We start from the raw sequence: 26933 nt of genomic DNA, 5'->3' as shown, positions 1-26933 counted from the left end.
ATAATGAACGTAACATTGTCTTCTAGCTGTATGCAGCACTGTTTAGAACTTGTCTAACGCCATCAGCACGGCCTTTTCCTTAGTCTCTGCGCACACCTAACTCATAGGCATCTAATTCACCAGTAGGAGTCTTGAAAATTGCTGCGATGAGGCCTCAGCGTCTTGGTATTCTCCCCGGAACGAACATCGCTCGCTTCGGACAGAGGGATTTCGGCTCCGAAGAACTATGCACGGCTGTGTGGAAGGGGTTTTGTAGAACATCTTGATGGGTGTTCTTCGACCAGTGGTGGCTTCAGCGGCGCTTGACACTTTTCCATGGGCTACGTCAATGATATTCGCGGTCAGGGATACGGTAATGTCCGCTGCTTTGTTCCTTCCATCGACGACAGCCTCGTGAAATATCGTGGATTGGTTTGGTCCTCCCTGGGAGGATTAGTCTTCTACATTAACAAACATCTGTACCTAGGTAGCTTTCCCACTTAGCTTAGACACCCCCATATGCACTGTGAAGGCTTTTAATGGAAGCGAAAACACAAGACTAAATGCACGGTTGGTGATGGGGATGATAGTAAAGCGGCCGTTGCAATTGTCCCTGACCTGCCAAGGACTCTCGCAAGGAGCAGACGAGGAATAACTTACAGCCGGACTTGCGACTTGCGACTTGCGACTTGCGACTTGCGACTTGCGAGGCTTGATTATTTATCAATGGTGTTTCATTTGTTGTTGATGTACCCTCGTTGGGTTCAGCCGATGTATTTCTGCAATGGCTGAAGCATTGCTTGTTCAATCCACATCAGTGAGTGAAGAAATCATGTCCAACGCAAGCAGTACACTCACCCACAAGTGTAGGGCCGGGCCTGATTGTCCAGCCCCGTCATCGTCAGCAGTTCATCCGGCATTGATGGCACTAGTACGGGAAAGGAGGAGTATGACAAACCTGATCACGAACTAGAGAGGCAAACGCATAGCAATCCGAGACAAACCGAAGTTGGCTCGAAGAACATGCTACGGCTCACAACAAGGAGCAGAAGCTCTCCCCGAGAGCCAGTGATGGGTGGCCAGAAAGACAAATACCTGTACAATTAACTCGTCACGGAAGGCAACCTGCATTCGCAATCTTTAACTGCCATGTTGCTTGTCGGGTCAGTCCAAAGTCAACAGCAGTGTTCCCTTTGCTTGAAGGCAAGGTCATGGAATGGATTCGATTCCGCAACAACTTTGCGCGTCGGGAGAAGCTTACTGGAGAGAACTTACAAGCTGGTCATGTCGGCGGCTCGTGACATCGAAGATGCATCGCCAAGTGGTTCGAAGACGCGTGTCAGCATGGCTGTTTTCTAGGCTTGCCAAAGCTCCGCTAGGATATTTATGTCGCAGACCTTGGCTTAGATTTGAAAGACGCAAGTCGGCAGGGATGGAATCGAACGACAGATGGGCACTAACAAGAGTTCACTGTCGTCCTCCGTACGCAATCCGCGGAGAGTGATGAACATGACTTCGGAGGTCGGGTTGTTTACATACTCCGTACCCCTATCAAGGGCTGTGATCTACGGAGGACTGGGTACGCCCGCCAAATGAGCCAAGGCTTGCCGTGTGATTCTTTACTCGTACACGCGCTTGGATGCCGCTGGGCCCCGAGAGACCTTTTCCTAGAACCGGTTACTTTGCTTTGCACTCGACCGACATTCCGCGTCTGCCAGGAAGACATGTTTTCCTGCAGTGTCAGGCAAGGGGTTGCCGTGCCTCAGTCGCTGGGACTCGCCCACAGGTTTGCTCTATCTGTTGTACTTATCACGGTCAAGAAGGCATTATTCCAACTTACTAACATGTCAAGCATGGACGCATTCCGTACGGAGTACACAACAGGCAGCTACTTCAGAGTGGCGGGCTGTCAGAGTGTGATTGCGATTGTGTCTCCCGAGTTGCTTGTGGCTTTGATTATGAAACTCCTCGGCCCATCTCCCGCCCATCTCGATCCCTAACTTCCGTCCTGAAACTAGCTATGAGAGTATTGGCCCGCAATTGATGATGCTAGCCCGAGAGCCGTTGTTCTTCTCGATCCCTTATACTTTCGCTACTTGCCGACTAACCTTGATCTAGATTGAATCAATCATGTCAATCGACACTCTCGCTAGGGCCTAGAGGTTCGGATTTGCTCAGGTACTCAAAGTACCATCCACGTTCCTTCTCTACGTCTATTCTCGTCCATTTGTGGAGATGCAGGCTCAAGGATGACTTTCTTCTCCCCTCTGTCGGTCAACATCAGGGTGGAACAGCCATGCCACCTAAGGAGCCAATTCTACGCATGCAGTAATGGCCTGGGCCGTTCACCAGGGGTGTAAGCTTGGTATACACATGTAATCTATCCCTGACAGGGTCCTGGATGGCGCAACATGATGCGCAGACATCGAAAGTCATTTATACTTAAGAGATACCAGGTACATCACCAGTTTACTCTCTATGTTTGAGTATTTCCTGTCGCTCTTTGTTTTGCTTCAACACCACGTTCGCTATTCATTGGCTCGAGAGTCTGGGGACCCTCGCCGTTCGTTCTTTATTTCCAGTGCGGTTGAATCGCACATCCAATCCTTTGTCAAGCCATTCTTTTATAGATCCTGTTCATCGTTCCCAGCAACTCCAGCCGTCCACTTTTTGACTCGAGTCATTTTACCACACGATAACAGCACATCGAAATGTCTGTGCTTCTGGCTGCTGGCCTCGTGGCCGCGCTCGCCGCCTCCCCAGCGGCGGCATTCTGGCGACTTCCATGCAAATCACCCATTGTTGTGGAACGAGCTGATCCAATTGTTCAGCCAGGCCAAGTTTCAAACCATTTGCACACAATCATGGGGGGCAATGGATTTGATTTTACCATGGACTATAACGATACTCAAAAGTCCACTTGTTCATCGTGCACTGTGATCGGTGACAACAGCAACTACTGGACTCCCACTCTGTTCTACAGACATCAGGATGGAACGTTCGAGAGTGTCGAACAGATTGGAGGAGCAACGGTCTACTATCTCCAGAGATCAGGAAAGGGTGAAAAGATCGTGAGCCCTCCTGCTGGTTTCCGTATGGTTGCTGGTAATCCATTCAAACGAAGTGGTGGAGACGATTTTAAATCTCAAGCCATAAGGTAAGTTTCTGTGCGCGTTGAATTATAGCTGAACTGGATGCCATGATGGATTGCTGACGAGTGTGAAGTTATGCTTGCCTCGATTACAATGGCCCTGCGAAGAAAGAAACGCAAAACTTCCCAAACTACAACTGCCCCAATGGTCTTCGTGCTCAAGTTTTCTTCCCATCCTGCTGGAACGGAAAAGACCTCGACTCGAAAGACCATACATCGCACATGTCATATCCTGCAAATTCTTACAACTCCGGTGCTTGCCCACCTGATTTCCCTGTCCACCTTATCTCAATTTTCTTCGAGATCATCTGGGATACTGGTAAATTCGCCGACAAGTGGTACGGCGATAGCCAACCATTCGTTTGGTCGCAAGGTGATCCAACTGGTTATGGGGGGCACGGAGATTTCCTGATGGGATGGGATCCAGATCACCTTCAAGATGCCATCGATCAATGCACAAACGACAGTGGCAGGGTTGAAGATTGTCCCGTCTTCGATCTCATTCCAGACAAGCAAGCTGAGGGCTGCAGAATCCCTTCGGGTGTCGATGAACTTGTCAGTGGCATCCTCCCAGCCCTTCCAGGTTGTAACCCGGTCCAACCCGGTCCCCAAGCTGAGCCACAACCACCAACCTGCGGTGCTCCCACCGAGATCTCTTACTCAGGCAAGAAAGACTACGTCGATCTTACTTCGAAAGGATGGGGCTACATGGGATGTGGTACGGACAACTACTACAACCGAGCCTTGACAGGCGCTAGTCAGTCTAACGACAAGATGACCAACGAGAACTGTGTTGCATTCTGTGAAAGCAAGGGATTCTCCATCGCTGGCACTGAGTACGGCCGAGAATGCTATTGTAAGTGTAACTCCTCAATGGCAAGCAGCTCGATCCTAACCTCTCGACAGGCGGGAACTCGCTACCTGATGGAGCCAAGCCAATTTCTGGAATCGCTGGTAACTGTATCATGCCATGTGCTGGCAACAGTGATCAATTTTGTGGCGCAGGAGGTGCCCTATCCCTCTACTCCAAATGCACTGGTGAATGCACCAATGTTGGCGGCGGTGCAGCTCCTCCTACGAAGCCCTCGACCTCTGCAGCGCCGTCTCAGCCTTCTGCTTCAGCGCCTGCTCAGTCATCGACTACGCTGGCACCCAGCAACACAAAGCCTCCTACTGAAGTAGTCGTGCCAACTACCACTGCTGTACCTCAGGATACAACCGTGGTGGCCACTACATCTACATTGGTAACTACCACATGTTCATCTGATTCAGAACCTTCCGAGTCCACAGCCCCTGCAGACGACTCTGGTTCTTCCGACGCAAGTTCGTTGGAGGGCTCAGATGCCCCAGCTACGACAGATTCTACTCCATCCGATGCAAGTTCATTGGGTGAACCAGATGTTACGTCGCCCAGCACAGCCTTCAAACGCTACGTGCACTACACTTCCGTGCCACGCCCACCTTTCCCAAGCAAATAGCCATATCTCTCAGTACCCCAAACCCATTCATTCCGTTCATCAAAGCACTGACGACCCAGGCCTCTCCAAATTCACACATTCTATGACCCATGAAAACTAATATTCCACTTTTTACTCTAGGAACCGACTTCCAGCAAGCCGTCCTCCGCAGCACCATCATCCACCTCGGGCTTCACTTACGCCGGCTGCTTCGTCGACACCGTCAATCCTCGCTCTCTCCCCAATTGGAGCAATTTCAACGGCCCCAACGTCTCGAATGAAGCCTGCATCACCTTCTGTGCCGGGCGCGGCTTCTCCATTGCAGGGACCGAGTACGCCGGCCAGTGCTTCTGCGGCAACGAGCTTACGACCCAGCAACTGGACGACTCCAAGTGCAACATGGCCTGCACAGGGAACAGCAGCGAGAAATGCGGCGGCCCTGGCGCCTTGAGCGTGTACAAAGCCAGCAGCCCGACCAAGAGATCCACCAGCTTCATCACCAGGCACCTAGGCCATCTCGCTAAACATGGAAGAAGGTCTGCTGCCCGTGTGTTGTGAGAAAGATGCTTTCCGTCTTCCTCCAACCCAGATCCGGCGCCTGTGTGCATTGAAGTTGTGTGGGCCGGCTTTTGTCCAGGATAACGATTGGTCGGGACCTACGCTTCTTTGTGCGGCTGTTTGCCTTCTTCGTCTTCATCATTTTTGAACGCTTGCATTACCGATCACCTCCCCATCATCAATCACATCTTCGATTCCCAGGATTTTTGTTTTATCTACCAAGGTTTTTTCTTCTTCAAGGATTGATGCACGGACAATCAAAATTTAGCATATGTAGGCAATATAATTGTATTGCTAGTCCAAAATTCCCTTTGTTCGAGTACTGCTACTGCTACTGCTACTGCTACTGTAATGTCCAAGGAGAGGCATAGGCAAAGAAAACACGTGACCCTTAATCAGTACCTACGAGGATACTACTAATTACGGAGTATTGAGAGCTCCAAAAAAGGAAAATGGTACCAGAGGACTACTACCTGGAACCTAGTAGTATTGCTCTTCTGAGGGGCGTTGTGGCCAAGAACAAGACTGTCTCGAGAGAAATTGGAATCTTCCAGGAGTCCACCTATTGTGGGGGACAAGGGGAAGGGGAGGGGCCGAGGGGGCGGGAATGCTGGTTACTACAGGTACAGAGTACTGTAGCTGTACTGACTACCCAGTTAGGCGCCTAGGTTAGTGGAACTCCTGAGTCGTATTAGGTGTAAATTCGAATCAGAGTCCTATTTCTCCTTCACACGTTAAGCATATACTGGTCGAGACAAGGAGCAATGTACTCGCGGTAACCTCATACATACAGTACACTATCAGCTTCTGCCAGCGGAAAGCCTTGCCCGCCGCACTCCGGGCTCATCCATGGTATCTTCGTCAGCCCGTAAACCACAGAAGCCCCTTTGGCCTGACCTCTTCTTAATGGGTTAACCGGAATACCGGACCCGACCTGGACACCGTGCTTGGCAAATAAACCCACAATCGTCTCGACATTGGTAATACAGGTAGGTTAGTTTCCATGCTATAGAAGTGGTGTGAATGCCGTAGTGGGAAACCAGAAACGCGACACTGCTAAGTCCAACGGGAGGCAGAAAGGCAAAGTCAAAAAAGCATGGACATGGCCCTGGATGCTCATGGGACATACTTGGGCAGCTGGTTACCGTCATCCAAACCGCCAGCATCCGTGACCGAAACCCTGGGTGCTGTCGCATTGGTATGATGTACTCGCGGGGCGTCACTGTCCATGGCGGTGTCGTCACCGACTTCGCCGGCATAGGAGTTCTCGTATGGATTGTGGAATTCGCGGTCCTCTGCTTGACTTTGTGCTCGGTCTTCCGCAGCTTCCTGTGCTTTGGTCTTGGCCTGTAGAGTGCGCTTCTCGTTCGACACTAGAGCTCTGCTTGCCGGAGTGAAACCTGCTTTCTCTTTTTCGCCTCTCACTGGAGTTCTAGTTCCGCCTGATTCACCTGACGTGCGCCGACGAGACCAAAAGCCACTTGAACCTGATGACTGCGCCTGGATCAGTTCTGCTCCAAGCATTTCCGTGTCACCGATGGCAGGGAACGTGGCTTGAGAGGTCGCTGCTGGCATAATAACTTGGCAGGCAGGACCGTTTTTCTGGGAACTAAACTTTTCGATTTTCTCGGCACATTCCAGTTCCAATTCCCAGATGAGGTGGTATTCTCGGGCCACGTTGAAAGTGTTGAAGCTGGGGCAGAGCGGCGCTTCTAGCTTCGAGCCCAAGTTTGCGTTTCCCAGTCTCAGGTCGCATAGTTTTCCAAGATCTAGTGTTCCTTCCTCTGCAGAGAGGGACATGTCGCTTGGCTTGTCAGAAAATGATAGCCGTTGGTTGATTGGTTTGTTCGCAAGAATAGGGATCCCGTATGTCTTGCTGTCTGAGAAAGTACCCGCAGCACGGCAACGCACATAAGTCTTAAGCTCAATGGTTGCACTACGGAGGACCACCAGGGGAAGCCCATGTGAGGCGTCGATGGTTGTGCTTTTGGGAGAGAGGTCGGGCCGTATGGTGATTAGAAATGGGATGGGAGTTGGATGCAAAAGTTGGATGACTGATGGTGCTTGAACCTGAACATTGAACGAGAATCTAGGAATCGAGTCACGCTGAAAAATCGAACGTGCACGATCGCGAATACCCAGAGATGTACCGGCGTGTTCTGGTAAAAGTTTGAGGGTTGATATAGTGAGGTTGCGGCTATCTGTGATATGATGCCAGTCATTAATTGGTTCTGGGGTTGAAAGAGGATGAAATGTGATGGGCACAGTGGATGTTTTAGACTGTGCTTTGCGGATGTGGTGAAGGCCGTCTGGCTCAGTGACTGTTGCAGAAAGAACGTATTCAACAAAACATTCCGCTTGGCGACCAAACATGATCCTCGTATGATGATTAGAAGCAGGGAGCGTCAAGTCAAGGTTGTTTTCGTCAGTTGTTCCAGGGAAATGCTCCTTCGGCTTCCATTTCTCACAGGCCAGGATTTTCAGAGGATCTGCGCGATCTGGCACATTGAATTCGAATGGGAAGGTAAATGAGCCTGGCTTGTGAGTATATTGACCCTCATAGAGGATTTTCTCCTGGTTGAAGAGCTGCGTCCGCCCACGATGATAAGTGACAGCTTGTCCATGCTGTTGAATGATTCTTGATTTGGTGCGTCCCCAGAAGTTGACGATTATTCTACCAATTGCACTGTCTTCAGCGGTGTGAAGGATTACACGGCCACTGATAATGTCTCCTGGCGAGTAATGAGACCGGGGATGATCTAGCTCGAACGACAGCCCCGGCGCGTTCTCGGTCTTTGTAAGGCCCATTTATCTGAAAGAGCTTGATACTTGCTGACAAGTGTGGACGAGTTGTCTTGCTCTCAAGAAATGTTCATTGAGACAAGCCCCTGTCGCATATATAAAAATTCTTGGATGATGAGGATCGCAAACTTCTTCCCAAAGCCGCGACACCGAATACGTCACATCTCGATTGGGGTGCGAGGCAGGCTAATTATTAGTTAGCCTTGGGACCGAGCGAAGGTGAATAATTGGCGCAATCTGGGCTCAAAGCCACAAGGCGGATTTTGGCTTGGGAAGTGACCCAGTTATCGTCTGAGAACACGTCGATCAACAGGGGTGGAGAGACTCACACAAACGAGGCACGTGCATTTCTTGCACTTCGGTTGGTTAGTGCCTTCGTCGACCATGATTAGAGCCCGGCTTTGCTATAATTGGAACTTCAGCTTGGATACAGTAAACGCAGAGAACACTCGAAGAAAACACTGGTGCCTGAGATTCCCAGGGTGATGCGAATCTTGCAAGGCGCAGGATCATTACTTTCAGTGGTGCCTGGCATCAAAACGACGTGTGTCACGTGTTTGTCTCGGGGGCGCGGGTCTGCCACCAAATTGTCTTGAACGTAGCTGCCGTTTGGGTTGGGGGCGGCAACGTGGCACCTTCCCGGGCGGCGAAGAGCTCTCGGCTTACTTTCCGGCACGGGCAATCGTCTTCGCTCTTGGTATCCAGTATCTTGACAAGTAATTCTCTCTGATGGTAACACTCCTCATGTCTCCCCACGTTCAAGGCCCGTCATACACCCGAGCGAAACTCAAAGAGATGCTCTACAGGCAGGGTTCCTCCTATCAAACCCAGTGCAGGTTGAGCACATTCGGATCTGAATCTGAACTCACCTATCCTTCTCTCGTCCTCGCGAGTGAAAGCAGAGAAGATGGACTCCATTGTATGAGCCCGGAAGTTCTAAATGCCTGAGGAGCTACTCAGCACCAGAATGATGCGGGGGCGGCGCTTAAGCTTCAACTTCTGATCCCTCGACTTATATCTCTATACAGCTACTGCACCCTGGGCTCGAGCCTACCAGCTGTGTAGTAAAACCTTTCAGAGATCGTAAGTCTGGAGTCCAGTATCAGTCATGCCTACCACCACCAAGAGACTCATTTTTTCAAGCGTAGATCAGTCATTGGGATAACAAGTGCTCAAGGGCTATTCAAGATTTCCAAGTCCCTAACCTGCTGCTTGCGCGCACACGATCCGCACCGTCCTTGGCTGATTACAGCCCATCTGATAAGCCCATCTGGCTTAAGGACGCCTAGCTTCCGCTACAGCCCATGCCGACATCATGTCGGAATACCAGCGCCCGGTGCGAACGAATGGACCCCAGATCAATATCTAACTAGTCTCACCGTTACCCTCGCCTATCCCTTCATCCCAGCATTCCGAACATATCTAACAGATATCCACATTGCTGAGTGAGACGACATGTGTTGAATCAAAAAGCTTGACTGGACTTGACTTGAATAAGCTCTATTCCTAGCCGGGCCTTTCAAGCATCTGAGTCCTACCACTTGAGGTTTAAAGTTGAGATATTGAAATAGCGAGGGAACATCCCCCGATTCAGTAACTTCGACTCTTCTAGACTTGTCGATCACAACATGTTGACCTTGTGGAGGACTCGAAATCACCAGAAGCATCATAATTACTTACAAAGCTAGGCTCTGTGCGACCTCTTCATCGGATCGTGGCCATTGCGCTCCGCCCTAAATCCCATGCTCACCGCTAACAGCCACAATTCATCTGTTCCAGCTGCAGACCAAAACAGCATGGCTTAGAAGTCTGGCGATAGATTTTTCTACTCGAAGGATTATCCACGATCGCCTTTGGGGCGTTTACTCTCTAGATTATGCCGAACTCTCCTTGAGATGTTATTACGTTCGCGGCCGCACAAAAGGAATACTATGTTAAGAAGATGGCCGTAGATGTGCAAATCACGGAAAGTAGTAGAGTCACGCTATACAACACAATTGCCTATCTAAAGGAGCCTCATTTCCCCAACATCGCTGTTATCTCTTTCTGCGTGGGTGTTGCCTAAGGCGTGAGCTTATTTCACACCTTCGGCGCCGTCTTAATATTCGGCTCTAGTAGGACTACCACCCAGCTACTCAACGTTCCAGCTATCCTGGGTTGCAGTCTGAACTTGTCAAAAAGACCACTTTGATTCCGCTATCCAGCACTTTTCTTCCTGGTTGTATGGAAGCGAGGTAGGAGGATGTCTATGAAAAAATTGTGTGAGCCGAGCCCATGCAATACTGTAGCGATTTTACATTTTCAAGAAAACGGCTTTGAAGATCTGGCCTGACAAACCGAAAAGCTCATTTTCATTTTAGTCACCCCTATTTCTCTCATCAGGAAGGGCAGCTTGTTGTCTCTAGTGTCCACTTTACTTCCCTCGATACTGCCACTGCATCGAAAAATCTAGACTAAGCACGACTAGGTCTCCCGAAGTTGCTTGAAAACTGCAAATTGCATGGGTCAAGCAACAGCCTCTTCACTCACATTAGAATCGGCAGGAGCGTGTCCCAGCCAGTGTTCGTCCTTGCTTGGGCAGTCGCTCCACTCGTGCTTTTCATCCTCGACGGAGAGTCGCACACGCCTTCTGTCCGGATCCTCGCAGGCCATGACCTAGGCTTTGATGCCCATGACGATCTCGCTCCTCTCGAAGCCGTTCGCATCGAATCAGCGGCCCCGTCTTTCCAGGTCCTTTCGCGTGCCAACACCCCAGGTGACTGGGTCCCATACTCGCTGTACCTAGCTTGGTAGGGATCATAGTGTGCTTCGACGATCAGCTTCGTTGGTGAGTGCTCGAACATGACATCGAAGAACTTGTGCTCAGGCGTGTAGTGGTGGTACTGCGGCATTGGCGTGAGGCAGAGAATCTCCGTGTAGAATGCTTGCGTTTTCAGGATGTTGTTGGCGGCGAGCTTGAGATGATTTACACCTTTGAATGATCCTTGCCCGTTGGGCTTGCTCGCCGTTACATTGGTCATGATCGGGGAAGCTCTGATTCTTGTTCTCCACAGATGCTTTGCGTTTCCATGTAGGCCTTCAGCGAAATCCGCCGTTTTTGAGACTTCCGTGGTGGCAGTGCGATGTTGCCTCTCAACTCCGCTATGGACACTGAGTTCCGAGTTGGTCATACAGAGAATGTGAACATAACCCACCTAAAGAGCTATAGTGCAGGGACGCATACAACTGAGATCAGCTTGGTCGATCTCAGCTGGGATGTGGTGTTTGACCGGCAAAGAAGGTATGAACGGCTGCTCTTGGGAAGTGAACTGCTCAGAGCCAACGATCCGATGTTGACCCGATGTTGAGAAGAAGTTAGAGGATTTGAATTCCTCCAGGCGTAAAGGGGAAGTCATCCGCCTACGCCAAATCATTTCTGCCGCCCCATTGGGAAGCTCGGGGTTAGAGAGATTCCCGACCGCAAGCCTTCACGTCCGTTGTCAGTCGGAGCTTTCCCCAGAATCATCAGCGCGGAATGATGTGAATCCTGCGGCCAGGAGACTTAAGAAATCCATCCTCTTGTTCATATCACGTCAGTCACCTGTAGGGTCCCTGCTTGATCGATCCTTGTCAATACTGGCAATATGATACAGCCAGTTATATCAGTCACTACGAGTGCCTTTTGTGCAAAGATGACTTCGTACCGAGGATCTTTGGTCCACCTTCAGCTCGTGCCACCGAAAACAGGGCAGGATTTTGGTAAAAGCCAAGGGCTCAAACCCTCAGAACATGCGGCGCAATTGCTCATCATCCAATAACCAGTTCATGGGATCCATGCTGCCAAAGTTGAACTGGTCATCAGATATCTGAAAGCTGTGATTAGCAAATGTGGAGACAATCTACAATAGAACTCACCATATAATCCCATTCACTCATCGGGTCTACCAACGAATCTGGAGAGAGCGGTAGTGGAGCATTTAGGTTTGATCCGCTTTGGCTGTGAGCCGCCATTTGCTCGAGAATGGCAGAGCACCTAATTTCAGCATCTTCAGCGGCCTTGATCAACAGCCCAGGGAGCTCATCCTTTCTCAGGCCGCGCATGAGCCCATCAAGATATGCAGCTAGCAAGCAACTGAGGAGGTATCCCTTTATGTTAGTCTCACCCGCCTGGATGCATTCAAAAGACCAGTCTTTTGATTCTTTCAACACAGCTAGGAGATCGGGTCTTAATGTTGCCGGGCCAAGCCCTTCGTCCTCTTTCAATTGCATCAGAAGCTCCCCAGCAAGCAAGAGGCTTGCCTGAAAAGCGGTTGTTCGAAGAAAACCATTGCCACACATTGTCAGGCGTGCTAGGTCGCTTTGAGCTTTTGGAATACGGTTGCTGTCAGATTGTGCAGTCTGCAAAGTTGAAATTGGATAGATTGCCGTCCAAAGCCTGAGTGAGGTATCAATTACCACTCTGCGGGAGAATGCATATGTCGTAGTATGGAAGTCCGGGCCTAGGAATGGTATGTGGATTGACATAAGGTAACGCTGCATGATAAAATCCAGGTAGTTCATCGTAAACTGAGAGCGCGAGCAGTCGCTTTTCAAATTGGTCGTGTGAAGCGTGCGAGAGAGTTCCTTGTAGAAAGCTCGGAATTCGCGGTCAAGACGAAGGGCTTCGTCATATGTGCCAGTGGATGTTAAATCGTTCAGAAATTTGGCGATGGCGAGTCGGATTTCCCATGTCCTGCGAAGTGCTCTTGCAATAGTTGTGTGAGAGAATTCATGTCCTGGCTTCGGGACGGGGTTCTCGGTCATTAGTTGTTCATCGTCGAAGTTTCCAGGGGGGTCAGTGTCAAAACTGGTGAGAGACATAAGTGGAGGACCTCCGGAGAGCATGCTTGAGTGCAAGCTTATCTCCAGGATTGTGTTCCATAATCTGCGACGCATTTCGGCACCAAAGGGAGTTCGTTTGGGTAGGTGTACAGGATCTCTGTGCAGACCCATATACACTGCTGCTCTGATCAGTGCACCCGTAGTGATCCAAGTAAAGTCTTCGCCAATGCTAGTCGACTCTCGTGCGAGTATGAGCAAAATACAGGTTTGCAGATATTGGAGACTAAGCTGGGCCTTGAACTCAGGTTCTGAAATCCAGGTTTGAGCTTGATATACCCACTTTAACGCTGATGGTCGAAAGGAGAATTGCTCGTCGTACACAGTACTCCCTATGGCGAGCACCAGTTTCACCTGAATCAGAAACCCTGTATCTGGTGTGCTATCAGCCGCCCAAATTGCTTCATAATCCTTCCTGAAGGTCGGCACGTGGAGTATTCGATGGACTGTCTCAATTGTTCGCAAGTAACCGTCTATGAGCTTATCGGCAACATCTCTTGAAGGAAGATCAGTTGTTGGTGGTGTAGGCCACGGAGGCGCGCGCTGCCATTTTATTATCCTTCCGAAAGCCTTACACCTTTCCATTCCAGTGAAAATCTTAGAAGACTCGATTCGAACATGTGGTTCGATCAACTCCAGGATATCAATTGCCTATGATATTGTCAGCCCCTAGAAAACTTCATGAGTTCCTTGATCGACTAGTCTTCGCTAGTGAGTCTAGCTCCGTGGTTTCTTCTGGAATCTGATCTGATCTCTCCACTTGAATTCGGACGATGTCGAACGTGTGCAAATGAAGCCATGAAATATGCACTCACCACATGTGCAATGCCACTACCCCAATGACTCTGGCCATACAATCTGTTCTTGTGCATTACTCCACGGTTTATGATGTGACTTGATCCAAATAAGCGGCTTTCATGTTTAGAATGAATATGGGCCAGATATGTTTCATTTACTGCAGTTGCAGTACTCTGGCCTGAGGCTGAATCAGAAGACCTGGTAATTGCAACTGCTTTTGACAATTGTTCTTCAAGTTCTTTAATTCTTTTTTGCAGAGCCCCTACATCCATGCTGGCCACGTAGCGTGCTGGTAAAGAGTCATCGGTAGAACTGGCCAATGTCGAACTTGCGGCAGATGGATCCCTGATATAACTTGATGCTGACAACGGGCTAGAAGTGTCAAGATTCTGGCTGAGACTATCTGGGCATGCTCGCTGATCACCGCTAGAGCCATAACCAGATGCCGGTCTCGGTTCACCAAGTTTGCGCAGTGGCATTTGCTGAGGCTGGCTGTCATAGGTACAGATCTCCCTTTTCGTCCGGACGCAGTTGTTGCAGGGAATTTCTCTATTGCACCGGATCTTGCGTTTTCTGCAAAGTGTACAAGACCTTCTCTCTATTAGCATTCAAATTCAAGCGGCTGCATGGTACTTAGTACTTACACAGCAGGCCTTCGACGGCGACGTTCGGAATCTGCCATTTTGACTAGCAACTAACCTTGACAAGATTGGCTTTAATTTACGGTCTGAGAAACTCGTCTCTCCGTCTAGACAAGTTTTCTTTGATGCTTTCTGGCTTTGTACGGAGTCCGGTCGTGATGCACAAAAGAAAGCTGGGATGACGTCGGAGATAATAGTGCGCTATCATCTATACGATCCGCAATATCCCGAGGCCCGACGGACTTGCCTACCACTTTTGATTTCAAATTAAAGCGAATAGGCTGACCTAGTCCGCAATGCCTCCTATGAGTCGCGGTATGGCTAGGATGTCATTTTTAATCCCAGGCGAGCTCTGGTCAATTCTATCTCCGACCACTGTGACAGCATTGCACCGGCCTCGGCATTTTTCACAGACAACTCGGAGATGAGTATCATGGATGACTGCAGTTCCCGCCTCGTTGGTATCTCCGAGAATGCAATCCAAGACACTATCTTCATGTGTCAAGGGTATTAAATACTTGGACCATCCGTCTCTTGTAGTTTCTGATGCACCAGGCACAGTACTCGAATTCTCCTCTGTTCTTTTACGATACTCCAGACTTCATCCCTTACTTCATAGCCCCATGGCATCTATCGAGACACGATCGGGAACTCTCCATGATGGGGACAACCCAATCGCCACTCATCCTTTCGACAACATTGAAGACAAACCGTTGCACGTTTCTGAAGATGCACCGGATGGTGGCCGTCGAGCATGGCTTGTTGCTGCCGGCGCTGCCTTCATCACCTTTGCCTCCCTTGGATACTCTAATTCGGTGGGCGTGTTTCAGGAGTATTACCTGAGCCATCAGCTCAAGGGTCAATCGCCAGATGATGTCGCATGGATCGGATCTGTTGCGGCATTTCTCCAGTTCACAGTCGGTGCTGTTGCAGGGCCAATGTTCGACCGTTACGGTGCCTGGGTATATAGTCATAGTCCATGCATTTGCTATGAGAAAGCCTGGCTAATTCAAAGAGCAGATCATCCGACCAGCTGCAGTCCTCCTTATCTTCTCCGTTATGATGACAAGTCTTTGCGAAAACTATTGGCAGTTCATGCTCGCCCAAGGTGTGCTAAATGGGCTAGTAATAGGGCTGCTTCTCATCCCAGCGATGGCAGCAGTGTCCCAATACTTCGACAAGAGAAGAGCGGCAGCCTTGGGCCTGACAGTGTCTGGCTCATCCGTGGGCGGCGTTGTGTTCCCTATTGCCCTGTCGAAAATGCTAAACGGGTCTACCTTGGGCTTTGGATGGTCTGTGCGCATTGCTGGCTTTCTTATGGTGCCCTGCCTGGCGTTCTCTTGTCTTACAGTCCAGGCCCGCCGGCCACCGAGGAAGACAAAGTTTTTTATCGGAGAAGCCTTCAAGAAAGCGACCTACCTTCTTTTAGTCCTTTCGTGTTTCTTCGTTTTCTTGGGGATGTTCACCCCGATTTTCTACCTTGCAGTGTACGCAGTCCAAAAAGGCATGGATGCAACCCTTGCTTCATATTTGCTCGCCATTCTGAATGGCGCCTCTACATTTGGTCGCATTATCCCAGGGATCCTGGCTGACAAGTTTGGGCGGCTAAATATCTTTGGACTGGGAGGAGTCATAACCGGGATCATCATCTTATGCTGGACTACAGCGGAAAGTACTGCAGGATTGGTGGTTTATGCCGTTTTCTTCGGGTTTTGGAGCGGCACAATCATCTCTGGAGCCGCTGCAGCTTTCAGCGTGTGTGTGGAGGATACTAGAGACCTCGGTACGTACATGGGCATGGGACTCGGAGTGGGAGCAATCGCTATCTTGATTGGGCCTCCTATCAATGGCGCACTCGTCGAGAGGTACGGAGGATTTCTTCAAGTGTCTATCTTCAGCGGCGTTACGTGCATCGCAGGCGGCTTCACCGCCCTGGCAAGCAAGTTTGCGACTCCCCAGGGTGTTTTCGGGAATGTGTGAGGATGGAGATCTAACAGGTGATATGGTTGTCTCGTGGTCTTGGAGAGTTACTCTGTCTCACTTGATAGAGTTAATGATCGGCTTCTTAACTGTTGCATTCATATCACTAATTTTGTGTTACCATTCTTATACTCGAAGTACACAGAGATATTAAAGATTACCCCAATTGATTTCAGGGTCTGTCTCAATGGTGATCTCCGATAGATCTCTCAACATAATAAGGAGATGTGAGTGAGATTTTAAGTACGTAGTTGTGGTGCTCAACTGGACTTTACTCGGTTGCGACTTCGTCCTGTGTGGGTACACCGGGGTGGATAGATGCAACGCAGGTAGTATAGATAAGCATCGTACACAGCAATCACACACGGCGATTCTCCCGTATCATTTCCTGAATATTCGACCATCTGCAGCTTCGAATACGAGTAGTACCTCCCCTGTAGCGTGAGGAGCTCGGCGTGCATATCCTGCTCCATGATGCGACCGCGATTCCATCACCATCAACGTATCGGAGTGCTGGATACTGCTAAGGCGATGGGCGACAGTAATCGTCGTTCATCACATAAACTAACGCAACTATTCATCATCCTGTGGAAACTTCGTACCACCCTGCTTCCTGATCTCATCCATGATTTGCATCACCCGCACAGTTTCTGCATGAGGCATGACAGCATTCTCTAACCTCTTAGATGCAATGTCTAGTGCAACCGCATCAGCTTCGTAGTAGAAACCCCTTCCCGGCTTCTCGAATTTGAACACTTCTTTCGATAACTGAGTCACTTTACCTGACGCATCACTCTTTTTCGGGCCAGGAATCTCCTTGTGAACGGTGAACGCGTCTGGAACCGATGCTGCGCCTCCCTCGACAGTTATATATCCGTCTGTGCCCTCGATGCGGCAAAAGTCGCGGCCGGATTTACACTCGGTTGTCGACGTCAAAACGCCCTGCGCGCCATTCGAATACTGCAGGATAAAAGTGCTCGCGACATCAATTGTGTCTGAGAGACTCTGCACAGCCAAGACCTTCGGCTTCTGCGCCCGCTCACCAATCTCGCTGTCCAACCCTAACAGTCCCCACGTCAGGGAGTAGACGCCAATATCCAACAGACTCCCCGCGCCGAGTGACGGATTCTTGAGCCTGGACTCCGGACCTAGTGCCGCGAGGTTCATATTCAAACCAAAGTCGCAGAACATCCTTCTCACGTCCCCGATCACACGCTCCTCGTGCAGTTTCTTGCCCAGCGCCACCACGAGGGGGATGAAGCGCAACCACATCGCCTCCATCACGAACACGCCCTTTTGCTTTGCGGCGGCGCACACTTCCCTCGACTCCTTGGCAGTGATCGTGAACGCCTTCTCGCACAGCACGTGTTTGCCTGCGGCGATGGCATCGAGGCAATTTTTCTTGTGGAATGCGTGTGGAGTCCCTATGTAGACTACATCTACGTTCGGGTTGCTATAGACGTCCTCGTAGGTGCCGACGCTGGGTTGGTGTGCCGACGAGGGAATGTATTTGGAAACGAATTCTGCACCTTTGGTCGCTGAGGAGCAGCCTATAGCTTGCACTATGTGTTCTGCCTGCGCGCCTGGACGCTCAATGAGGAGGTCCTCTACGAACCAAGAGGAGATCAGGCCAGCGCCTGGTAGGGGTGGTTAGATGTTGAGAGAGAGGTCACGTGAAAGGAGAAGAGGAGGTTTTATGGAGACTTACTGATGATGCCCCAGCGTAGGGTGGGGAGTTGAGGTTGGTCTGTTGGTCCCATGGTGTATTCATGAGCAAGTCGGTTTGAGATAATGGCGCAGGACAGGCGATAAGCTTAGAAGCGAGGGTATTCTCAACGCATCGGATGAAGAGATCATCTTTAACAAATTAATACCAGTTGAGGGGCACAATCAGGATATCCCAACGCATGCCTGGAGTCCCGCACGTATTGTTTAATTGGCGGAAGCAAAGACACTCCACGCAAGGCTCCGTCCAAGTCCCTACATTGATAGGGTAACGCACCCAGCTCCGGGGAGCTCCCCCGCTCCAGAAAACAGCTCATTCCTAACTACCATTGTCGTCCCTTATCTAAGCGTTGGCAGAGATCGAGAGTGAGTAGTAGAGAAATGTAAGTTCTGTTTAGTGTTGTCGAAGAATTGGGCCAGACCACGGTCAGTAGGGTCGAATCATCACTGATGCCCATCAAAATTTGAGTCGTTCGAGCCGGCAATTGTAAAGAACTAGGATGTTGAAGTTGGTCTTTATTTTCGAAAGGTGCATCAACGCGTTGAGATGCGAGAATGCCCCTGGATTCACCAAAGCCTTGGCACTTAAAATCACGTGACTTTGATTCCCGTCACGTCGCGTCGTGTAACGGAAAGGCGCGTCATTCGTTCATTCACTTGCATTTGTCTGAGAAATCCAATACGCCATCCTCTGTCCGCCATTTGGCAACACATACGAACGAACCTTCCGTTCCTAGAATGTCGACCTTTTTCTCTCGATCACCGTGAATTTATCTTCTTGCTCGGCCGACACGTTTGAATTACCCCAATCATGCCGTCTGATATTAGGAGCTTTTTCGGTGGCGGAGGAGGGGCGAAGGCTGCTCCTTCAAAGAAAGACATTGTATGTATATATTCTCTCAGGATACTTCCCAAGCTGGACAGTACTAACGAGGAAGAAGCCTGCGCCCGCAAAGGCTAAGTCACAGCGTGGTCGCCCCCGAAAGGTCGTTTCCTCCTCCGATGAAGACGAGGACATTGCCCATACCAGGGCCAACATCCCATCAACTCCTAACACAAAGAAAGCAGCGAAGGAATTGGTAGAAGAAGAGACAACAAGCTCGGCGTATTTCGCTTCCTCGAACGCAAAACCTTCCAGATCCACTCCAATCCGATCCAAGGTTACCACGACTCCAAATAAAGTCGAAAAGACGACCCCGAAGCAGGCAAATGGTGGGACTCCTTCGACCGGTCGGCGCTCTGGTAGAAGAACTGCGGTCAAAAATTACACAGAACATTCTGAATATAAACCTCGCAAAGTAAAGGACGAAGATGAAGGACGTGACGACATTTTCAACGATATGAAAAGCCGTAAGGTGGACGACGATTATGACGAGGGAACTGATGATGCCGATGCAACGCCACCGTCCTGGTCTTCCAAACCCGTCAATGGCCACTCTCGAAAACGACAACAACACGAAGATGAATCTGATCTTGACGTAGCTCAAGTACCTTCCTATGACGGTCCAGGTGACCGTAAGGGACCGCGTTCTGCAACTGCTTCAACCACAACTCGAAAGCGAAAGTCCAAAGACCTTGAGGATGAGGAGATTGACTTCTTGGATGACGATGATAATACTCCGAAGAAGAAAACCAAAAAGACTACTTCCGCAGCACGCAAACCTCGAGCACCCGCCAAAAAAGAGGAAAAGGAGGAAAGCAAGGAGATCCAAGATATCCTCAATAATATACCCACCGTTCGAGCACCTACTCCACCGCCTAGGGATGATGAAAGCAGAAAGTTCAAATTTGGTGGAGGAAATGCGAATGCTCAGCCTCCTGCTCAGGGGTCTGCGGAAATTCCTGTTGGTGAGGAGAATTGTCTTGCTGGATTGACTTTTGTCTTCACCGGCGTCCTGACGTCCATCGGTCGAGAAGAAGGCCAAAACCTGGTTAAGCAGTACGGTGGCAAGGTGACAGGAGCACCTTCCAAGAAAACTAGTTACGTGGTCATCGGCAGTGATGCCGGCCCGAAGAAGCTTGAGACTATCAAAGCTCTTGGTATTACGACCATCAACGAAGAAGGACTGTTTGCATTGATTAAGCATCTTCCCGCGAATGGTGGTGACGGCAAAGCTGGTGAAGCTTATGCTGAAAAGCAAGCCAAAGAGGAGGCAAAAATTCGCCAACAAGCACAAGAGATGGAAGACCGCGAACGCAAGAAACAGAAGGAAGCTGCAAAGGTTGCAGAAAAGGCAGCAATGGCTCAACCGAATGGTGCCTCTGCTTTGGCAAAACCAAAACCCAAAGTTGACGACCGATTGTGGGTTGATAAATACGCACCAGATTCGATGACTAGTGTTTGTGGCAACAAGAGCACAGTCGAGGGCCTCCAAGCCTGGCTTCGAGCTTGGCCGAACAACCAGAAATCTGGTTTCAAAAAAGCTGGTGCGAGTGGGAGGGGTATATTCCGTGCTGCGTTGATACACGGACCTCCTGGTATAGGTAAAACAACTGCTGCTCACCTGGTTGCGAAACTTGAAGGCTACGATATTGTCGAAAGCAATGCCAGCGAAACTCGAAACAAGAAGTTGTTGGAGACTGGTCTGAAAGGTGTGCTGGACACCACCTCGCTACTGGGATACTTTGCTGGAGACGGCAAGAAGGTTGATGCTTCGAAAAGAAAGCTTCTCTTGATCATGGACGAGGTCGATGGTATGTCTGCAGGCGACCGAGGTGGTGTTGGTGCCATGGCCGCGGTTGCAAAGAAGACGAATATCCCGATTATCATGATCTGCAACGAACGTCGACTCCCTAAAATGAAACCATTTGATGGCCATGCAGCCGAGTTTGCATTCCGAAGACCAACCACTGACATGATCCGTAGCCGCATTGCAACAATCTGCTTCCGCGAAGGTATAAAATTACCAAGTCAGGTTTTGAATGCACTCATCGAGGGATGCAATGGAGATATTCGTCAGATCATCAACATGATATCGACCGTCAAACTTGACAAGAAGGACATCGACTTCAACGACTCCAAAGCAATGTCGAAGGCGTGGGAAAAGCACGTCATTCTTAAGCCATGGGATATTGTCAACAAGATTCTCCGACCACAAATGTTCTCAGCGAGCTCGACCGCCACATTGAATGACAAAACCGAACTGTACTTCAATGACCATGAATTCAGTTACCTTATGCTTCAGGAGAATTATCTCAAGACGCAACCAACTCTAGCTAGTTCCTACAGTGGAAGGGAGCGGAACATGAAGCTTCTCGAATTGTACGATAACGCCGCCTCCAGCATCAGTGACGGTGATTTGGTTGATAGAATGATCCATGGGTCACAACAACAATGGGGCTTGATGCCTACCCACGCAATTTTCAGTTTCGTTCGTCCAGCTAGTTATGTTTACGGCAACTTCAATGTCCAAGTTGGCTTTGCCAGCTGGCTCGGACAGAATAGCAAGCAAGGTAAGCACGCTTCTGTCAGGTGCGACACTAGAATTACTAACCGGTGCCATAGGCAAACTCTCCCGCATGGTCAAGGAAATCCAGGGACACATGCGTCTGCGAACCTCCGCCGACCGACATGAAGTTCGTCAGCAGTACCTACCAGCTATTTGGAACAAAACAGTGAATCTGCTCAACAAGGAAGGCAAAGAATCTACTCAAGATGTCATCGACTTCATGGACTCTTACTATTTAACCAAAGAGGATTACGAAGCCGTTCTGGAATTGGGAGTTGGTCCAATGGATCAAGCCAAGATAAAACTCGACACTGCAACGAAAGCAACTTTCACAAGAATGTACAACCAACAGAGCCACCCCATGCCTTTTGTCAAAGCGAGCCATGTCCTGGGCACGGCCAAGGGCGGAGCGAAGAGAGACAAGCCTGATCTGGAGGAGGCTGTAGACGAATCCGAAGCCGAGGAAATCGTCGATGATGCCGATGACAATGAGGATGATGAGATTGATTTAAAGAAGGACAAGTATATCAAAGCCCCAAAGAAGAAACCCGCAACTGCGAGGGGCAAAGGTGTATCGAAGAATAAGCGGAAGAAAGACGCCGATAGTGAAGACGACGAAGACGAGAGTGATGATCAACCAAAGAAGAAAAGGCCCGCGGGTGGAGCAAACCGAGGGGGAAGAAAAGGTAAAGGGCGAGTTTAGCAAAAGCCAACCATTCATGCAACGAATGTCAAATTATCTTGCTCAGCCGAGCATCCATCGGAGTTGCTGGGTGATCCGCGTGCTGCATTATACCGAGCTACTAGCACAAATTCCCCGCTTATTGTGATGTACACCTGAGACTGAAGATGTCCCAATCCATACAACAGCACCAGCAAGCAACAAGTATTTACAAGAAAGCAGTTTAGTCCGCTCATGTACATTGCTATATGATCACGACACGATAAAAGCAATAAAAGTCTTGTAGTTGCTCTGCTGTCGTCAGTCACGTGTTCTCCTACGAACCTCCGTAGTTCAATCCGCAGCCCGTCGTCCCCCGGATAGATCAACTGAAACCAATCTACAACGGCCTATCTATGCAGCTTCTTGCCCTCCCACATCATCGACACGCTGCTCACGAAGGTTACCGCGTGCGAGGGAGGGTGTGCAATGAAAAGCCCTGGCTAGACACTCTCTTCGAAAGGAAGGACGGCACTGGAAAGTTCGGTTCGGTAGTCATACCAGACTTGACCGTGCAAGAGGACCTGGCGAGAGCGCTTGATGGGGTTACCGGTGTTATACATTCGGTAGGTTTCGGCCATTCGGGGTGAGATACAGAGCAACCGTTGTTTGTCAAACGGGCGTCGTATGTCTCCCGTATAAGTGGAAGACACTGAGACTCTAGCTGACGGTCCGTATCTCAGGAATCGGATCTGACTCTTACGCTTGACCGGGGAAAAAGTCATCAATGGCACAATAGCCCATACCCTTGCCATACTAAAGGCTGCGGCTGCACAGTCGTCGGTCAGGAGCTTCGTCTTAACGTCTTCTTCGAGCTCTGTTTTGGTGCCTGTGCCTAACAAGTAAGGGGTTGTCGTTGATAAGTGTACGTGCGAGTTCTTCACGAGCTCCTCTCATAGAATGCGCTGTACCCTGACATGATAGTCCCTAGCGACGGGGGACGATGAAGCCGTCTAAGCAGCTTGGAGTCCAGACACTCCCCCAGACCAGTTGCAGTACACCATTTATGCGGCCTCCAAGACTGAGGGCGAACACAGCCTGTGGAAATTTGCCGAGGCGAATAATCCTCAGTTCGTGGTCAAAGCTGTGCTTCCAGACGCGAATGTTAGTAGGAGTTGGCCCTCGCATTCTGTGTATGTCTTATTTGACCGACCTAATGATATAGTCGGTCCGATTCTAGCACCAGAAACATTCGGAAGCACGATGGGCTGGGTGCGAAAACTGCTCGAGTGTGACCCTTCAATCTTGATTGTCACCCTACCATATGAGTTTGCTGTCTCTTCTGAATGAACGTGTGTGGACAAAGCTAGTACATGGGAGCATCCAATCCTGACTGACCATGTCCACCGGCATATTTTCTACAGAATGGTTCGTCGACGTGCGCGACTGTGCATGCCTCCACGTCGCGGCGCTTCTTGATCGGGGTGCTGAGAACCAAGGAATCTTCGCATTCGCAGAGCCATACAACTGGACCTACATCACCCATCTCCTGCGTACGCTAAGGCCTCAGAATGCAAAACTCCCCAGCCCGCCAGAAAATGAAGGCCGCGATCTGTCGATTGTGAAGCCGGTGGCTAAGGCCAAGCAGTTGCTGAGACTCCTTCGGTGTATCGGGCCGGATACGCTTGGAGGACAGTGTCGAGGTGGGGCTTGAAGGCGTCGAGTGATGGGATGGAAGGGAAAAGGTATTTCTGACTCTATGTGAGTCATTATATGTGTAGGATTGGTTTCTCAATTTTCCCCTTCCAAACTGTTGGACTTGGGCAATATTTAATGTCGCTGTTTGCGAAATCCCTGCACCCTTAATTCCCGCGATGACTCCTCACCTCATTCGCGCAATCTTTGACAATCAGTCACAGAATAACATGAAGTCGGAAGTAGGTTCTAGCTCCCAGAATATTGGCCCAAGTGGTAAATATATAAGCACTGCAAAACACGAGACTGACTAAAAATAGTTAGTGCAAGGCTGTCGCCCCCTTTTCGGTGCCTTATCTGGATATTCGCCTCCCAGCAGAAATATCCTTACATAATTGCTTACTCCTGCCAATGTCTCATAACTTCTTTTTTCTGCCACGGGATGGCATCTTCCTACCAGCTTGGCTATTGATCTTGGATTCCGGTGTGGCCTCTTCCTTCCAGCAATGACAAACCGACCTCAACCTGTGGAAAGCATACACCGCGAGCCAGCCAAACAATATCAATCAAAACGCTTCCCGACACTCATACGACTCCGGAACGCTGGGATCTGAGCCAACATAGACCGAAACGAGAGGATATCTACACAACGGCTGCTGCTTGATGATACTTCCATCTGGCGACCTTATCGTGGCCAACAGAGTCTCTGGGGGAATACCTTTCTCGACCCAGTCGACCAGCGCCTCGAGACTTGAATCCGGCTTTGCACCAGGACCTCCTCCGCAGTGCGCCACGCCAGGGGCAGAAAAGAAGCGGTAATAGTCGTTAGCGGAAGGGTCGCGCTGCAGGACTTGGTTGTAGTAGTTTACAGTGCCGTTGTATGGTATGAGGGCGTCGGCCAGACCGTGCCAAGTGAGTAACTTGCCGCCGGCGTTCTTGAAGGCGCTCAAATCTGGGTCGATTGTGCTGATCGTTGAATCGTAGATTTGATGTGAAAGGTGAGAGAACCTGTCGAATTCTTCGTAGGTGGCGCCTGACGGATTGTATGTGGCGTCTTTGGCCAGCCAGATCCGGACCCAGTCCTGCGGGAGCCACAACGGCTTGCCTCCACAGCTTCCGTTTCCGGAGCAGGTAGAGTTCGCGATGGGGCTGAGATCTGTGTCCTTGGAGGTCCCGTACCACTGAAATGTACCGTCCGCGTTACGGGGGCCACCCCACGCGGCATTGGCGACTTGAGCTGCGCCTGCTGAGACCTTGACATGTTCTCCGGAACAATTGTGAAGCCGTCCCACAGCTTCGTTGGCGTCAAAGCCGCAATTGGTATCCGCGGAGATCACTCCATCCTTCAAACCATCTAGCTTGTCACAGGCCTCGATCGCCGCTTCCTTGATGGCAGCTAGCTCGCAAAGTGATGGGAACAGTCCTTCTTGATTCATCACAATCTGTGGCCAGAGCATAAATTGGAAGAAATCCGCCCAATTGATTGCGGGCGCGGTGCCGAGGATACCATCATACTCTTCAGGATATCTCTGTGCAAGCATATGACCCTGTCGACCACCTTGAGAGCAGCCGTTCCAATATGAGTAATCAGCAGGGCGGCCGTAGTAGTTCTCTGTGATTGCTTTGCCAAACAGTGTTGCTTCGTAGAGAGCGAGAGATGCAAAGTTGTTCAAGGCATTGAAGTCAACAACTCCTGGACTTGCAAGACCCCAAGATGCTGGATCCGGCCAGGGGTTAGAACGAGAAGGATATTCGGTCCCAGCATTGGTCCACATGGTCGAAAAGTTGGCACCGATGCCTGAGTATGGGTAGGCGAAGTCCTCGCTATATCCTGCATTGAACCCCCCACCGCCGATGCCCATGAAGCGTCCATTCCATTGGTCCTTCAGTGGCAGCCAAATCATGACGTTGATACTGTCATTCAAACCAGGATGCGTGTATGTGACGCTGACATTGCAAAAGTCGAGACCTTTATCTACTCCCCCAGGTAATGTTGGAATTCTGTCCGGTACATCACGTTTGTCAAGGGCGAGGCTGTTGTTGATCACTGGGACCGCAGATAGAGATATCAAATGTGTACCAAATATTTCAGGGTGGTTAAAGGCTAATGCTTCGCAGGGAATACCAGCAGCGATTGGCGATGAATCCGCAAGCGCACTGCCGATGCTAGGAAGCCATATCAGGGCTTGCGAGTTGGAAAATCTCATTTTGATTGCGTTGCTGATAGACCAGTTTGTTTTCTCGGGTGATAAACCGGAATTTTTGTTCTCTCGAAATCATTCCAATGTCACTGTCTTTTATATCACAACTTAGGGTTCGCTCTCCCTGTCTAACCTGACCAATTTAAGCCATTTTGCGAAGCCGAATTTGCGCCGACGAAAGTCAATGAACTGAAGAACGTACGCTGTATTGATTCATTGAATCGTCATAGCTGTGTAGCCATAGCTGGTCCGCGAATTCATCCGCGACTGGTGCGAAGCGACATCATTCATGCGGATTTAGGAGGCCCTGGTGGCCCGTCCATACCTAGCCTTTCAGATCTGTATACCCACGCAAGGCTATGGTAGCATGTATAGTTGTGTGATGAAGTAAACTTGCTGTGTGTTCCGTTACATCTAACGGATCTGATGGGGGAAAACATGCGACGGATCCCGGTCCGGCTGACCGTTGCGTTAAGTCTACACCTCGCAACCTGTCCTGTTACGGGACGGCAGGACCACCCTTGTCCTGTTGAAAGGGTACTGAACCCAACGCTATTACGCCGTGTCGGGCGGACGAGATCAGCAGCAACGGAGGACAGACTCACGTATCCTGACAGCCTAGGCAGAAGTTGATGGTTTACCAATCCATCAAGGAAGAAAAATGAAGTCGGAGACTTTTCAACTCGAAGATTGAACAAAGTTCTTCCGAGTCCCGCAAGCTTGGCACGTGACTTGGCGGCATCGCTCAATTCAGAACGACTGCACCAACTACTTTTCTACGTATCGAGGAAAGGCAACTGAACAAGCTGGACGCGCCACCAGCATCGCTTGTGCCTCTCGCAAACATCTTTTGGAGATAGAATACCGGCACAAGCCTTGCTGGAAATGCTGCTTTGATCCTGCGTGGAGTGAATCAACAGTGGTAATGGCTGCACCTTTGGTCCAGCCCTCAGGTATGACACCGCAGTCCTCCGCCTCG

The 26933-nt window shown here is 50.1% G+C and overlaps 8 protein-coding genes across 8 annotated transcripts; 4 read left to right on the top strand and 4 right to left on the bottom strand.

Annotated features, from left to right (window-relative positions):
• Window positions 1-2690: 2690 nt before the first annotated feature.
• On the top strand, window positions 2691-5145 carry A1O9_06323 (murein transglycosylase; the record flags this gene model as incomplete). Its single annotated transcript, XM_013405533.1, has 4 exons — window positions 2691-3136; window positions 3205-3986; window positions 4037-4578; window positions 4729-5145. The coding sequence occupies 4 exons, from the start codon at window positions 2691-2693 to the stop codon at window positions 5143-5145; spliced, it is 2187 nt and encodes a 728-aa protein (XP_013260987.1).
• A 1116-nt stretch (window positions 5146-6261) lies between these two features.
• On the bottom strand, window positions 6262-7953 carry A1O9_06322 (uncharacterized protein; the record flags this gene model as incomplete). The annotated part of the gene is made up of 1 exon (XM_013405532.1): window positions 6262-7953. One exon carries the CDS (start codon window positions 7951-7953, stop codon window positions 6262-6264), a length of 1692 nt encoding a protein of 563 aa, XP_013260986.1.
• A 3755-nt stretch (window positions 7954-11708) lies between these two features.
• A1O9_06321 (uncharacterized protein) lies at window positions 11709-14081 on the bottom strand (the record flags this gene model as incomplete). Its single annotated transcript, XM_013405531.1, has 3 exons — window positions 11709-11792; window positions 11842-13455; window positions 13620-14081. 3 exons carry the CDS (start codon window positions 14079-14081, stop codon window positions 11709-11711), a joined length of 2160 nt encoding a protein of 719 aa, XP_013260985.1.
• A 785-nt stretch (window positions 14082-14866) lies between these two features.
• Window positions 14867-16223, top strand: A1O9_06320 (uncharacterized protein; the record flags this gene model as incomplete). The annotated part of the gene is made up of 2 exons (XM_013405530.1): window positions 14867-15205; window positions 15264-16223. 2 exons carry the CDS (start codon window positions 14867-14869, stop codon window positions 16221-16223), a joined length of 1299 nt encoding a protein of 432 aa, XP_013260984.1.
• A 573-nt stretch (window positions 16224-16796) lies between these two features.
• A1O9_06319 (uncharacterized protein) lies at window positions 16797-17983 on the bottom strand (the record flags this gene model as incomplete). The annotated part of the gene is made up of 2 exons (XM_013405529.1): window positions 16797-17860; window positions 17932-17983. 2 exons carry the CDS (start codon window positions 17981-17983, stop codon window positions 16797-16799), a joined length of 1116 nt encoding a protein of 371 aa, XP_013260983.1.
• A 776-nt stretch (window positions 17984-18759) lies between these two features.
• On the top strand, window positions 18760-22100 carry A1O9_06318 (replication factor C subunit 1; the record flags this gene model as incomplete). The annotated part of the gene is made up of 3 exons (XM_013405528.1): window positions 18760-18831; window positions 18890-21401; window positions 21454-22100. 3 exons carry the CDS (start codon window positions 18760-18762, stop codon window positions 22098-22100), a joined length of 3231 nt encoding a protein of 1076 aa, XP_013260982.1.
• A 1357-nt stretch (window positions 22101-23457) lies between these two features.
• A1O9_06317 (uncharacterized protein) lies at window positions 23458-23772 on the top strand (the record flags this gene model as incomplete). Its single annotated transcript, XM_013405527.1, has 1 exon — window positions 23458-23772. The coding sequence occupies one exon, from the start codon at window positions 23458-23460 to the stop codon at window positions 23770-23772; it is 315 nt and encodes a 104-aa protein (XP_013260981.1).
• Window positions 23773-24319: 547 nt separating this feature from the next.
• A1O9_06316 (uncharacterized protein) lies at window positions 24320-25960 on the bottom strand (the record flags this gene model as incomplete). The annotated part of the gene is made up of 1 exon (XM_013405526.1): window positions 24320-25960. One exon carries the CDS (start codon window positions 25958-25960, stop codon window positions 24320-24322), a length of 1641 nt encoding a protein of 546 aa, XP_013260980.1.
• Between the last annotated feature and the right edge of the window lie 973 nt (window positions 25961-26933).

Source organism: Exophiala aquamarina (genome assembly GCF_000709125.1).
Source record: "Exophiala aquamarina CBS 119918 chromosome Unknown aczIA-supercont1.4, whole genome shotgun sequence".
Classification (NCBI taxonomy): Eukaryota; Fungi; Ascomycota; class Eurotiomycetes; order Chaetothyriales; family Herpotrichiellaceae; genus Exophiala; species Exophiala aquamarina.
Note: the sequence above shows the minus strand (reverse complement) of the source record. Positions and strands in the feature narration are given on the sequence as shown.